Below are 12,883 nucleotides of genomic sequence, written 5' to 3'. Positions count from 1 at the left end.
TGGTAGACCTTGGGTGCACCTATGCCCTGGGTACCTATGGTACACTGTACAGGGACTCATAAGAGTGACCCAAATCCCAATTGGCGATGTACCTAAAGTACATGGTGTCAAATTTAGAGAGAGAACAGCAGGGCTGTGGGTCTGATTAGCAGGCCCACAGCCACATTAAGTCAAAAACCAGAGAAGCAAAAAGCAAAAAATGGAGTGACAATAGGAAAGCAGACCCTACTCTCCTACTGTGGGCGTGGGGCTGTTTTGGGTGCCTTGGGTTTGTTGATGGCGAAGTGTACACAGTGGTGGTCAGTCCATGACGGCTGCGTTGTGTGGCTGAATTGGACGCTGTTTCCTGCCGCAAAGATGTGGTCAGTGCTCTGTGGGTTGGTAAAGCGTATTTTGCTGCAAAGGTCACACACCACTGTGATGATGCAGCAACCAGAGCAGAACACCAGACTGATGACATGCAGGCTTATTGTCTTTTCATACCACAAACACAGCATTTTCAAAACGTTATAAAGAGGCAGGAGGATGCCAGGTAAGGTAACTTTACAACTTCAATGACGGCACCAACAGGACAGATACTAATGTAAAACCATTTATTCATAAAATATATCTTAAGTGATTCACAATTCTGAATTGACCGACTTGTCCATTAGTTTGTGTTTTCAAACACAGATGTGGTGATTGAGAGAGAAGGCCTGCTTAGTCCTCATTTGTAAAGCTGCTGTATCTCCAGCACTGCCTGCTGCCACCACTTCTCCCAGCGCTGTGCTTCAGAGACTTGAGAGGTGTCAGACGCAACGATCTTCGCCATCTCCAGGTCAACATTACGCTGGAATTCCTGGGAACACAAGTGAGATGTAGTTAGTCTTCAAAGGTACACAGGAAGGAAAGGTTTGGTCACCATGAAGACTTTGGGCTGTATCTGTACTGTGATCTGATTGCCCAGCTCCTAACCTACTCTTCTGTGTCCCATTACCTTTGCACATCACAACACTCACAACTCATTGAGTATTGAAAACAAACAGTGATGGCCTGGAACACGTCAGACATGAGTTGTAAACATTGGTGCAGGAGAACTAAGTAAATGTCTTAAAAATCAATTTTTGTAAGGGTTCATTTTGGACCGATGAATTTCCCTATCTCTTGCACCTTCATATACCCCTCACCCTTTCCTCCCCAGCCTCCCAAGCACCCATTGCACTAACCATATAAGCTGCATCTCTTGCTTCCACAACAGACAGGTGGGCCAGGCTGGTTTTGGCTGTGGTGATGGAGGGGGTATCATTATTGGCTGCCACATTCTCAGCCATGCTGTCCGTACCATGCTTGTTTGACCCATCACCAGCCACGGTGCCTGGAATAACAATCCGGGCGATTCCCGAAAACGTCCTAAAATACAATAGGAAAAGAACAAATTATGTAGATCTTTACATTTGGCAGTAATTCCAATTCTTTCTTTGCAGGGAAGGCTCCTTCTGGGAGGAGAATGGCTGTTCAAGTTCTGCTATTAGCCAAAGAAAAGTTCAGGACAAAACAAGCACGACTTCCAAGAGAATAGTCTACAGTGGACACTGCTCTGTATAATCTTGAACAGATAGTCAGACCCTGGGATACACAGATCTGACAGGTCTAGGACAGCCAGTACATATATCTCATAGGTTTCCCATGTCATAAACAGCAGTGCTGTCCCTCAAGACATTGAGATGTTACAGCTGAAGGCCTGAGAGAGAAGAGTTAAGCCATCAGTTCATGTGCCTTAGACAGTAGAACTAGCCCACAGATTTAGGCGTTCAAGATGACAGCCACCCACCTTGTAAGACCTGCTCACAGGAAAGCAATCACATGGGCTACACAGATCTTGCAGGCTCAGCCTCAGATGGTGATCTATCCCTGAGGTTATACAGATCTTGCAGGCTCAGTTTCAGACGGGTGAACTATACCTTAGGTTACACAGATCTTGCAGGCTAAGCCTCAGAAGGGTGTTCGATCCCTAAGGTTACACAGATCTTGCAGGCTAAGCCTCAGAAGGGTGTTCGATCCCTAAGGTTACACAGATCTTGCAGCCTCAGCCTCTGAAGGGTGGCCTATCCCTCAGGCTATACAGATCTTGCAGGCTCAGTCTCAGAAGGGTGAGCTATCCCTCAGGTTACACAGATCTTGCAGGCTAAGCCTCAGAACGGTGTTCGATCCCTAAGGTTACACAGATCTTGCAGCCTCCGCCTCTGAAGGGTGGCCTATCCCTCAGGTTATACAGATATTGCAGGCTCAGTCTCAGAAGGGTGAGCTATCCCCCAGATTCCACAGATCTTAAAAGTTTAAGAAATTTCAAACAGCAGAACTATTCCTCAGGCTATATAGATATTTGATGCATACGCTTTAGAAAATAACACTGTCCCTGAGCTGAAGCAAGATGGCAGCAGGTTAAAGCTGATCAGCACTAGGCCCTGGGAAGGCTAACCCAAGGATGTTTAATCCTTCTTACCACTTCAGATGATAGGTACACGACTTTAAAATCACATGAGGTGGGTAATGCGACTAAGTTGCAGCTATCTGGGAGTAGTGCAACCTTCACCATTAGTCGGTTGTCTTTTTTTCCTTTCTTCTTGTCCCTCTGGATGTACTGCAGAGGAGAGTATAGAAGGTATGGGGAGAACTGAGATGAGACAAGAGAGCTGGTGACAGGTGCAGTCTGAGGGAGTAGATGGGAAGGATCCGGGGTGGAGAAGACTGTGCTTATGAGAAATATACAAAACTATCATATATGACAATGGAGTGAGGAACGATTGGTTTGCCCTGGACTTTGGCGAGGACTGCTGTTATCTCTGGAGCTCCCTTCGAGATAATGTTGGTTCTCTGAGAGACTGACACAAAAGTAATGGCCCTTAGTACCCTTGAAAAAGCAGATAAAGAAGAGCAATGCAACTTATGTCTTTCTTCAGATTCGATCATTAACCATCCTTATCCCACAGAAAAATAAACTGGGAGTAAGTCTCCCTCTGAGTGTGTTGGATAAAAGGTCAGTATGAACCAAGTGTCCCATCGCTAGGAGTTCTAATACAAGAATGGTGAAATCTGTTTGGAGAAAAGGATTTGAAGAGCTACAAGCCATAGCTCGGTTTTACCCTGTTATTACCCTCACCACATGCTCTGTGACAAATCTGCAAAGAGCTGTACAGGCTCCAGAGATGAAGGAAAGGCTTCTACTACTCTTCATTCCTAGTTTTTGCTTTGAGCACAGCCTCAGGTATAGCTGGACCCCTCAGGCAGATACGTCCCCAGATTCCATGCTGAACCCCATTTCTATTGCAGATATGGAGTTGAAAGAGGCTCTGAGATCTTGACTTTGGAGACGCTTCAACTCTGCTAACAATGGGGGAACAAAAAACACAAATGAAACTCTAGGAGTTGGAAGACAGGACAAGCTCTCGACTCCATATTCAGCCTCTGATCTCAATAAAGCAGCTCTATGGTGAAAGGAGTCGTTATGGATATGCACCACAGTGTCTCTAGATACAGTCCGAATATCATACGAGATAAAGAAGATGTCCTAAAAGGGGTCCTAGAGGTCAGAGAGATAGGCCGTAGAAATGAAATATTTCCTCAGGATCCGAACCCGTTTGGAAATAACTTAAATCCATTGAAGAGCATGTAAATGAGTAAACAACTCAGTGTGAGGGATAGCCAGGATGTTACAGAAGACGTCCCTCGGGGGACCATGGGGCATATTACTAAGGGTGGCGATAGGCAATTTTCGCCGGTTTCGCGGCCATTTTCGGCCGCTAAGCGGCAATAATTCTATCGCTCTTTTAGCAAGCTGTCGCTAACTGATGTTAGCGACAGCTTTTAGGCGATAGCGAGCGGTTTGGGGCCCGCTTTGCATGTCAGTGATATTTATCGCTAATGACATGCAAAGTGGGCATACCCAACCTGTTAGCGACTGAAAGCAGTCACTAACGTAGCTATCGCATATTAGCAAGGCAGGCGTAGCGATGGAAATATTCCCGCTATCGCCAAAAACCAACGCCTTCTCAGACCAGTTCTTAGCCATGTTAACCCTTTCCATGCGGCCGCGATTCCCCTGGTGTGCTGTAAACAGCACGAACAGGGGCGGGCCGTGACGAACCCCAGCCGTCATCAGCACACGAGCACCGTAGTGCATGACGGCTGGGGTTCGTCATCAGCATGGACGGGGTTAACCAATGGGAAGTGGATAACATGGCTACGAGCATTTCATCGCTAATGCGTGAATATCGCTGTATTCTCAGCGATATTCAAGCATTTCGCCGCTATCGTTGGATATGTGCACAATGGAGAAAAACGTTGCTAATAGCATATTTTCTCCACTAACATATCCAGCGATAGGCAGCAATAAAAAAAAATCGTCGCTAAGCCTATTTAGCGATAATTATCGCTACTTGCTGGTAATATGCCTCCATGTTTTGCCAGAGCTAGGGCAAGACCCTAGGAGCTGCCAGGCACAGTATCACAATCCGCTGCAGTCCTGAGCCCTGAACGTAACTCAGTAAAACATCTTCCTCAAATAAACATACTCAAATTATGCTAAGAAATCATATTGAATGACCCCTACCAAATGCACCAGAAGATATAAGGGCATATTATTCATGTGATGATTGTTAGAGTCAAGGCTCCATTTCGGATATCTACCCAGCTGAGCACCCAGAATATTTTAATAGATTATTTTATTCAGTTGGGGGATGATTGGCAGTGGATTGGGGGAACAGCACCATGGCATGATGCAAGAGAAGCTGAAGGTGAGCTATGGAGCAAAGAGCAGCACTAAAATCTATATTAAAAGACCATTTACAAATTCAGTTCACTTTAGAGCAAAACATGTTATTGTTATTGTTATTTTTGATTTGTAGCGCGCTCAATCACCTACAGGCCTCTAAGCGCTCGGGAATCGATGGTAAACAACAACTTTGACAGTACAGAGGGCATCCACTAGCCTACGTGGCTCACAGGGCTCTCCTGAACAACAGCGTTTTCAGCCCCTTTCTGAAACGTAGGAGGTTTCCTTCCTTTCGTAGTGGCTCAGGTAGTGTGTTCCATAAATGCGGAACCAGCACCGAAAAGGCTCTACCGCCCTTGGTGGCAAGTTTGTACCGAGGGCAGACTAATAGCTGAGAGTCTGAGGACCTAAGAGCTCTCTTTGGGCTATACATTGCCAGGCGATCTTTGATGTAAGCAGGTGCCATGCCATAGATGGCTTTATGGGCGATGCACAGATTTTTAAATTCCACTCGCTCCTTAATAGGGAGCCAGTGGAGGCTTTGTAGCAGGGGGGATGCTTTAGTGTGTCTTGGCTGTCTGAAGATAAGACGAGCGGCATCATTCATCACCACCTATAGCCTATTTATCAAGGTTTTTGGTAGGCCAAGGTAGAGGGCATTTCCATAATCTATGCGTGAAATCACAGTAGCTGCGACGATGGAACGTAGCATAGATTGGGAAATGATAGGCACTAATTTCCGTAGCTGTCGGATGATATTAGTACAGCTGCCCACCACTGAAGAGATTTGGCTGACCATAGAGAGGTCACAATCCAGTTTGATCCCCAGGCTCTTCACGTTCAAACTGGGTTTTGGGGCTGGACCTAACTCTGCGGGCCAATAGAGGTCACACCATGGTGAGGTGGTAGATGAAATAACCAAGACCTCAGTCTTGTCTGGATTGATTTTTAGGAGGTTTCCTGTCATCCACTGGACCGTGTGTCTCAAAATATTCTGAGTGTGGAGTTGGGCGGTGTTTGTATTGTCAACACTCAGCAGCAGCTGCGTGTCGTCTGCGTAGTTATATACTGTGCAGCCCATACTCGCCAGGGAGGCAATCAGAGGCTGCAGATATAGGTTAAACAGCAGTGGGGATAGGGCCGAGCCCTGAGGTACCCCACATTCTATTTCTCCCACTGCGGAGATTTCTTCTCCGAGTTGTATTCTTTGTGTCCTTCCTGACAGAAAGGACTGCAACCACTTGAAAGCCCGGCCTTTGATACCAAAGTCACTCAGCCTTTCCAGTAGCAGCGCATGACTGACGGTATCGAACGCCGCTGAAAGGTCTAATAAAATCAGGGCGCTCGGTTTTTTACCGTCAGCCAAGCCTCTCAATTCATCCAGCACCGAGAGCATCACCAACTCGGTGCTGTGGTGTGCTCGGAACCCTGCTTGTCGTTCGTGAAGCAGGGAGTGGGACTCCAAGTACATGGACAAAGATTTTAATACATGTTGCTCCAGTACTTTAGAGAGGAATGGTAGCTGAGAGGTCGGCCTATAGTTTTTTAGTATTGCGGGGTCTGCGCCAGGTTTTTTCAACAGCGGTCTTACCCGCGCTTCCTTAAGTGCTGCTGGTAGTTGTCCTAATTCCAGGGATCTATTTAGGAGATGGATGACTTGCTCCTCCAATAGTGGACGGGCTGCCTGAAAAACTTTAGGTGGACAAGGGTCCGCTGGAGATCCAGATTTGATTCTGGCCATCAACTGCTGCAGGCTCAAGATGTCAATCTCTGGAAACAGTGTGATAGCACAGTCAGTTTGATTTTGGGGGATTATAGGTGTAGCCATTCCATTAAGCGGCCCATTTTTTATGTCCTGGATGATGGTTCTTACTTTCTCCAAGAAATAATCCTGAAAGCAATTGCAGTTTATGGGAGACTGAACGCTGTCTGGTTTTTTGGTCAACTCCGACAGGATCTTAAAAGTCTCTTTTTGCACGTTGACTGCCTTACTTAGACGGGATTCGTAGTACTCGGCTTTGGCAAGGATGATGTGTTTTTTGTATGCGTTCAAGGAGGCACGGTAGAGGTTCCTGGCTGAGTCCAGTTTAGTTTTCCTCCAGCTTCTTTCTAGGGCTCTAAGTTTCTTTTTATGGTCCCTCAGTGCTGGCGTGAACCAAGGGGCATCCTTACCCGGCCTTTTAGCGCCTTCATTTTTATTGGCGCTATCTGATCAATAGCTAGTGTCAGGGAACGCGTTAAATCCGCGTATTGCTGATCTAGACTATGATCTAAGTTCGGGGGGCAATCTCTGGGCAGGAATACCTCGGTCAGGGTCCTCAAATCGACCTCTGCCCATTTGCGGGTTTTCCTAGCCTCCAATGTTGGTTTGATTATTTGGCCCTTAATACGTAGCTCACAGGAAATTAGGTAGTGATCAGACCAGATACATGGGGCAACTTCTTTCAGCGTTAGTGAGGGGTCTGTAGTCCATACCAGGTCAAGGGTATGACCTTTGGTGTGCGTGGGGACATTCACGATCTGTAATGTAAGCCGGAAGAGAGTCAATCTAAAATAAATAGCTAATTTATGGAGGTCTGGCAGATGTTGCTGTCCGAGGATAATAAAATAACTATAATTAAAGAATCCACATACAAAACCTCTGAGCAGGTGTTACAGGTGGAGAGCAGTCTCAGAATCACAAAAAGGAAATTCATAACCTACGGAAAAATAATAAACTCACTGGAATAAATAGAAAACCACTCTAGAATGAATAAAGTCCGTATTATTGGTCTCCCAGAAGAGCAAGGAGTTAATACCGACCGGAAAGTTGTGTCATGGAACTCTTGCCAGAAGTGGTTCTGAACAAGAAAGAGTGAAGATCAGCAACAGAAATCAATGGGCATATTACCAACAAGTAGCGATAATTATCGCTCAATAGGCTTAGCGACGATTTTTTTAACTCTGCCTATCGCTGGATATGTTAGCGGAGAAAATATGCTATAAGCAACGTTTTTCTCCATTGTGCTTACATATCCAGCGATAGCGCCTAAATGGGTGAATATCGTTGAGAATACAGCGATATTCACGCATTAGCGATGAAATGCTCTTAGCCATGTTATCCACCTCCCATTGGTTAACATGGCTAAGAACTGGTCTGAGGAAGCGTTGGTTTTTGGCGATAGCGGGAATATTTCAATCGCTACGCCTGACTTGCTAATAGGCGATAGCGGCGTTAGCGACTGCTTTCAGTCGCTAACAGGTTGGGTACGCCCACTTTGCATGTCATTAGCGATAAATATCGCTGACATGCAAAGCGGGCCCCAAACCACTCGCTATCGCCTAAAAGCTGTCGCTAACATCAGTTAGAGACAGCTTGCTAATAGAGCAATAGAATTATCGCCGCTTAGCGGCCGAAAACGGCCACTAAACCGGCGATAATTGCCTATCGCCACCCTTGGTAATATGCCCCCTAGAGAGTCGTGGGGAACCTTCATCTATAACTAGAAAGGACCCCAACAAACCACAAACTGTCTTGGTTAACTTTTTAACTTATAAATTGTTTGATAAAATACTACAGTCTACCTGGAAACCAGCATCTTCAAAAACAAAAACCCATATTGGTTTGCTCTCATGTATCTAAACGTACTGATCAGCATGAACGGGAGCTCAGCCCATTCATTGGCAACCTCAAATCAAGTGCAATAGAAACTTATCTGCAAATCTAATCTAAATTTAAAAAGTCAGGATGAAGGAAGCACCCAAGTTTGCTTTTTCTAGCCGTGAATCAGAAAGATTAATGACTGTGCTGTCTAATCTCAAACAACATTTAAGACTCATTAAGTGGCAATTGGGAGTGTCAAAACTCATACATTATGGATATTATTTGAATTCTCCGTTATTCCTCCCATTTGGAGCTAGGTGTGCTAAGGCACCAAATGGCTGGGATTCCACTTTAAGGGATATGGGTGGGTGAAGGTATCGAAGGCGTAGGTGGCTGGTGGTATCTGGAAAAAACCCCCTGAGATGTAGAGTCAGATGTAAAGTATATGAAAAGAGATAAAAATATAAACAAACTCATGGATTGTTAACGGCATACTACATAGTGCCCAAAAGAGGAAAGTTATTTTACAATATTCAAGAATTAAAAGGTGATGCCAACCTTATACTTAAAAAATACGTTACAGCTAGTAAAGTGATTTGTTAAGCATATATTGGGTGACCACAGCTTCTCGCTCCACGCAAAGGTCTAACACACGAGGCCCCGCAATTTGAATGAGAAAATCTGCTGTGATTGATGTTGTCAGAACATGTGCAGCTCTTACTTGAAGATGAGCTGTCGCAATATGAAAAACAAGAACACAATATATATAACAATATATGGACCTAACAGAGATGGGCCCTCAGAGATGATCCAAACAGTTTTTTTTTATATAAAATTGGGACTTTAACTAACTAGCTTTCCTGCCCCAGTCATACTGGAAGATGACCGGGAAGCAGTGTCTACATCTAAGGATTGTTCAAGCAAATTAGCAGATCTATGGAAATCTAGACTGCAGGAGGCAGTGCATGGCCTAAGAAAGGATTTGGACCTATTTGATGTAGGGTGAAAGAAGTTCTCAGATGATCCAGGCTGGGCCTATTTGTTCCCAAGCTACAATTCCCTTTCTTTCCCACATAGATTTCTTTCTTTCTTCAAAGTCTATTTCAAAAGGTGAATTACAAGTAAAATGATGTGTAGAACATGTATCAGATCATGCCATGCTTTCTCTGACACTACAGACAAGGAGACGTTAAACTATGAGCTGGACGATGCACCGCTCTCTATTGAACCACACTGACTTCGAATTTGGGCTCAGCTAATACTTGTTCTGCCCAGGATCTATACAAGGCCTTTTTCAGAGTTGCTATGACTGGATTTGTAGTAAAAGAACAAAGGCTGGTGAAAGAAATGCATGCAAAATATTTAAGGGAGATTGTATAAAGTCAATCAGATGGGGATCTGTCTGTAACTGGCACCAAACCGAAACTATCTTCAGGCTCTGAAGTCAAAAGCACAATATGAATGGATTTTAAATTAAGCAGAGGAAAAATTAATACAAAGTGATAAGAACATGTTCAACCTTAGCGATAAGCCTGGCAGGGTGTTGGAAAGACAAACAAAAAAAAAGGAGAACAGCAACAACATTAAAAAGATCATAGTAGCTGTTAGTATTTATCAGAATGATGAAATGGCACAGAAAATATTGTGCTATTGTTCAGATTATACTTAAATCCCTTGAAACTCAATTTAGATTTGTGGACTCAATTCACTTCAAACTTCCCAATCTCCAGTGTCTCTGAGATTGATAAAAAAAAGTGTTCTATTGGAAATTTCTACTGTTGAATTACAGCTAACAATCAATCAATGAAAGGGGGGAAAGCCCCTCTCCAAGAGAGCCTTCTAGTTGAAATCTGGAAATTAGTTAAGATTGTAAATGCTAAAACCATTTTAGGAGCTTGCATAGGAAATCTTAAGGCAGACAAAGTTATGGAATGGAATTACACTATACAATTAAGGAAAGGAGTCAATATAAAAAAACATCTGAGGCATCTGGGAGAAATTATTCTGTAAAGAATATTGGAAGAAATGATTAGTTATCAACCTTTGCTTTAGTGAAAGAACTGCATCTTTGTAAATATGGGTAATACAGTCTGGAGAAGTGTAGCTCAATGGTTAGAGGAAACAGACCCTGAAGCAGAGGTCAGACCCGGGACCAGGGTTCAATTCCCGACGCGGCAGGGCCTTGAGCCCAAAAATGTCCACTGACTCGATAATTCTCGCTTCGGTGCCTGCTGGAATCACAGGTTCACACTCTGCAACTCCGGGCAATTGCTTGCTTAATCTCCACTATAGCCCCCGCGGCGGGATGCCTGGCTTTCACCTTGGGGGTGCCCAGTACGGGTTATCTCACTGGCAAAAACCAATACGGGTTCCCAAAGCAAGCGCTTAGAGACCGTTGGTGATAATGCGCTATATAAATATAAATTACATTTACATTACAGTGACATTGAGTTTAATAAAGGGGTGATCAAAATGTATATATTATTGCTGTTGGTGTTCACACTATTCATGTTTACTGAGTGTACCATGTTTTAGGTCCTGGATTGGGCCATAAGGTCGGAAACTATGATATCTGCCTACATACAATGACTTTTTGTCTGTTTCTGATGAGAATACAAAGAAATTCAAAAACTTTGCAAATAGGGTTCACTTTGTCCAAAAGACAATGGTTATGCCCCATTGCGTTGATTTGTAGCACGCACTATTACCCAGGAGGGAATCCCGGCACTGAGCAGGTGTAAGTCTAGCCAAGCCTAGAGCTAGTGTAGCGGGAATTCCGTTCTCCTACAGAACTGTGCATAGAGATTTGAAACCTCAGTGAATTAGGATGGCCCAAAACTCACCTCAGTACCCAAAATCCCCTTACCGAGCTAGCTACAGTGTCTCATTGGTCATAACAAACTCCCAATGTTTAGACAAACCAGAACATGAACTTAGAATACCTCAGGTATCATGGAACACATGAACACTCTTTTGCTATATAATCATTTCAAACCAGAACGTGGAGTAAATGAGGACACGCGCATATTTGAAATATTTATTTTCTAATGAACATGAACTTAGAATACCTCAGGTCACGTGGAACACATGAACACTCTTTCTATTCTATTCTATGGTTTTGGTAAAGCGCAAACAGCTGCCCCAGCGAAGAGGCGTCCCGGCGCTAAGGAGAGCCACAGACCCCAGCCTGAAACTAGGAAGAGAGGGAAAGAGGTGAACTAAAGAGAGGGAAACAGGTGAGTCTTAATAGCCTTTCGGAAAGTGGGAAGGCTTTCTAGGGAGCGGATATTGAGAGGTAGAGCATTCCAAAGCTTGGCTCCCATAACCCTAAAGGAGCGGCCGCCAATGCGGCAGAGCTTTGTGCCGGGAACGCTCAGTAGGTGTTGGCTGGAGGATCGCAGATCGCGTCGTGGAACATAAGGAGTGAAGAGAGATCGTAGGAGAGTAGGGCTTCCAAGTTTGAGGATTTTGAGGGTCATAATGAGGGCTTTGAAATGGATTCTGGAGTCGACGGGTAACCAGTGCAGTTTGAGAATAGTGGCTCTAACCGAGCATCTGCGGGGAAGGCCGACTAATGCTCTTGCCGCAGCGTTTTGCGCGCATTGTAGTCGTGCTATTTCTTCTTTGTTGGCGCCTAGGAGGAGAACATTGGCGTAGTCTAAGCGAGAGAGGATTGTCGCTTGGATGATAAGTTGGCGTACTTTAGCGTCGAAAAAGCCAAGTATAGGGCTGAGACTCCTCAGCAGACCAACACAGGTTATAATAATTTCAAACCAGAACGTGGAGTAAATGAGAACACGTGCATATGTGAAATATTTATTTTCTAATGCAGGGTTCTCAAACACAGTATCTTATATAATACAAGCAAACATATAATAAGAAACAAAGTTATCAGCATAGTTACTAGTCCATAAAAAGCAAACGGTGACAGCATACTAAGATGCTGAAATGAATAGGAATTAACAACACCTATTTCTCACCCTCCCTAATTAGCATAGTATTTTATATCTATGAAGGTCTCTTTTGGGTTTTAGCAGGGCGGGCCCATACCTCAAACTCTCAGTGGCAGAGGATCACATCATCTTCCACCAGCTCTCTGCATGTGAAGCACCATCAAGTGTGTTACGTGTGTTTTCAGCAAAGCAATATAAAACCCGCTTAAAGCCAGATTTTGGCAGCAGCTGCCTTTGTGTTATGTCTAGGAAGGTGCGAAGATCAGACCTCACAACAACACTGTGTCGAGTTATCCTTGGAGGCTTCAGCACTCACTGTGCAGACAGTGTACCAAGCAAAACTGATATCAGAGTAATAACATATTATTCTCAAGTAAAGCACAACGCTCTTCTAGGTTGAAATCTAAAATAACAATTATGTGTTGTGTGCAGAATGAAGCAAAAGGAAAAATGGCGTTTAAACATTTAATAAGCTCATGCTAACTTAACACAGTATATAGAAATGAAGTAGCTATAAGACACCCCCCCAATGACCCGAGCACGGTCAAGATAAGGTAAGGTAAGACCAGAATAGAGGCATAACATGAAAGCAGAGTT

General features: G+C 44.3%; 1 protein-coding gene across 1 annotated transcript in view; it reads right to left on the bottom strand.

Annotated features, from left to right (window-relative positions):
* Window positions 1-578: 578 nt before the first annotated feature.
* Window positions 579-12,883, bottom strand: part of CCDC180 (coiled-coil domain containing 180) — a 618,906-nt gene continuing 606,601 nt past the window's right edge. The window contains exons 36-37 of the mRNA XM_086924739.1: window positions 1,206-1,389; window positions 579-838 (exon numbers count right to left, since the gene is read on the bottom strand). Of these exons, the coding sequence (XP_086780865.1) occupies window positions 707-838; window positions 1,206-1,389 (316 nt within the window). The 3' untranslated portion in view covers window positions 579-706. The remainder of the gene's footprint in view (window positions 839-1,205; window positions 1,390-12,883) is intronic.

Source organism: Lissotriton vulgaris, chromosome 5, assembly GCF_964263255.1.
Source record: "Lissotriton vulgaris chromosome 5, aLisVul1.2, whole genome shotgun sequence".
In the NCBI taxonomy this organism is placed as follows: Eukaryota; Metazoa; Chordata; class Amphibia; order Caudata; family Salamandridae; genus Lissotriton; species Lissotriton vulgaris.
Note: the sequence above shows the minus strand (reverse complement) of the source record. Positions and strands in the feature narration are given on the sequence as shown.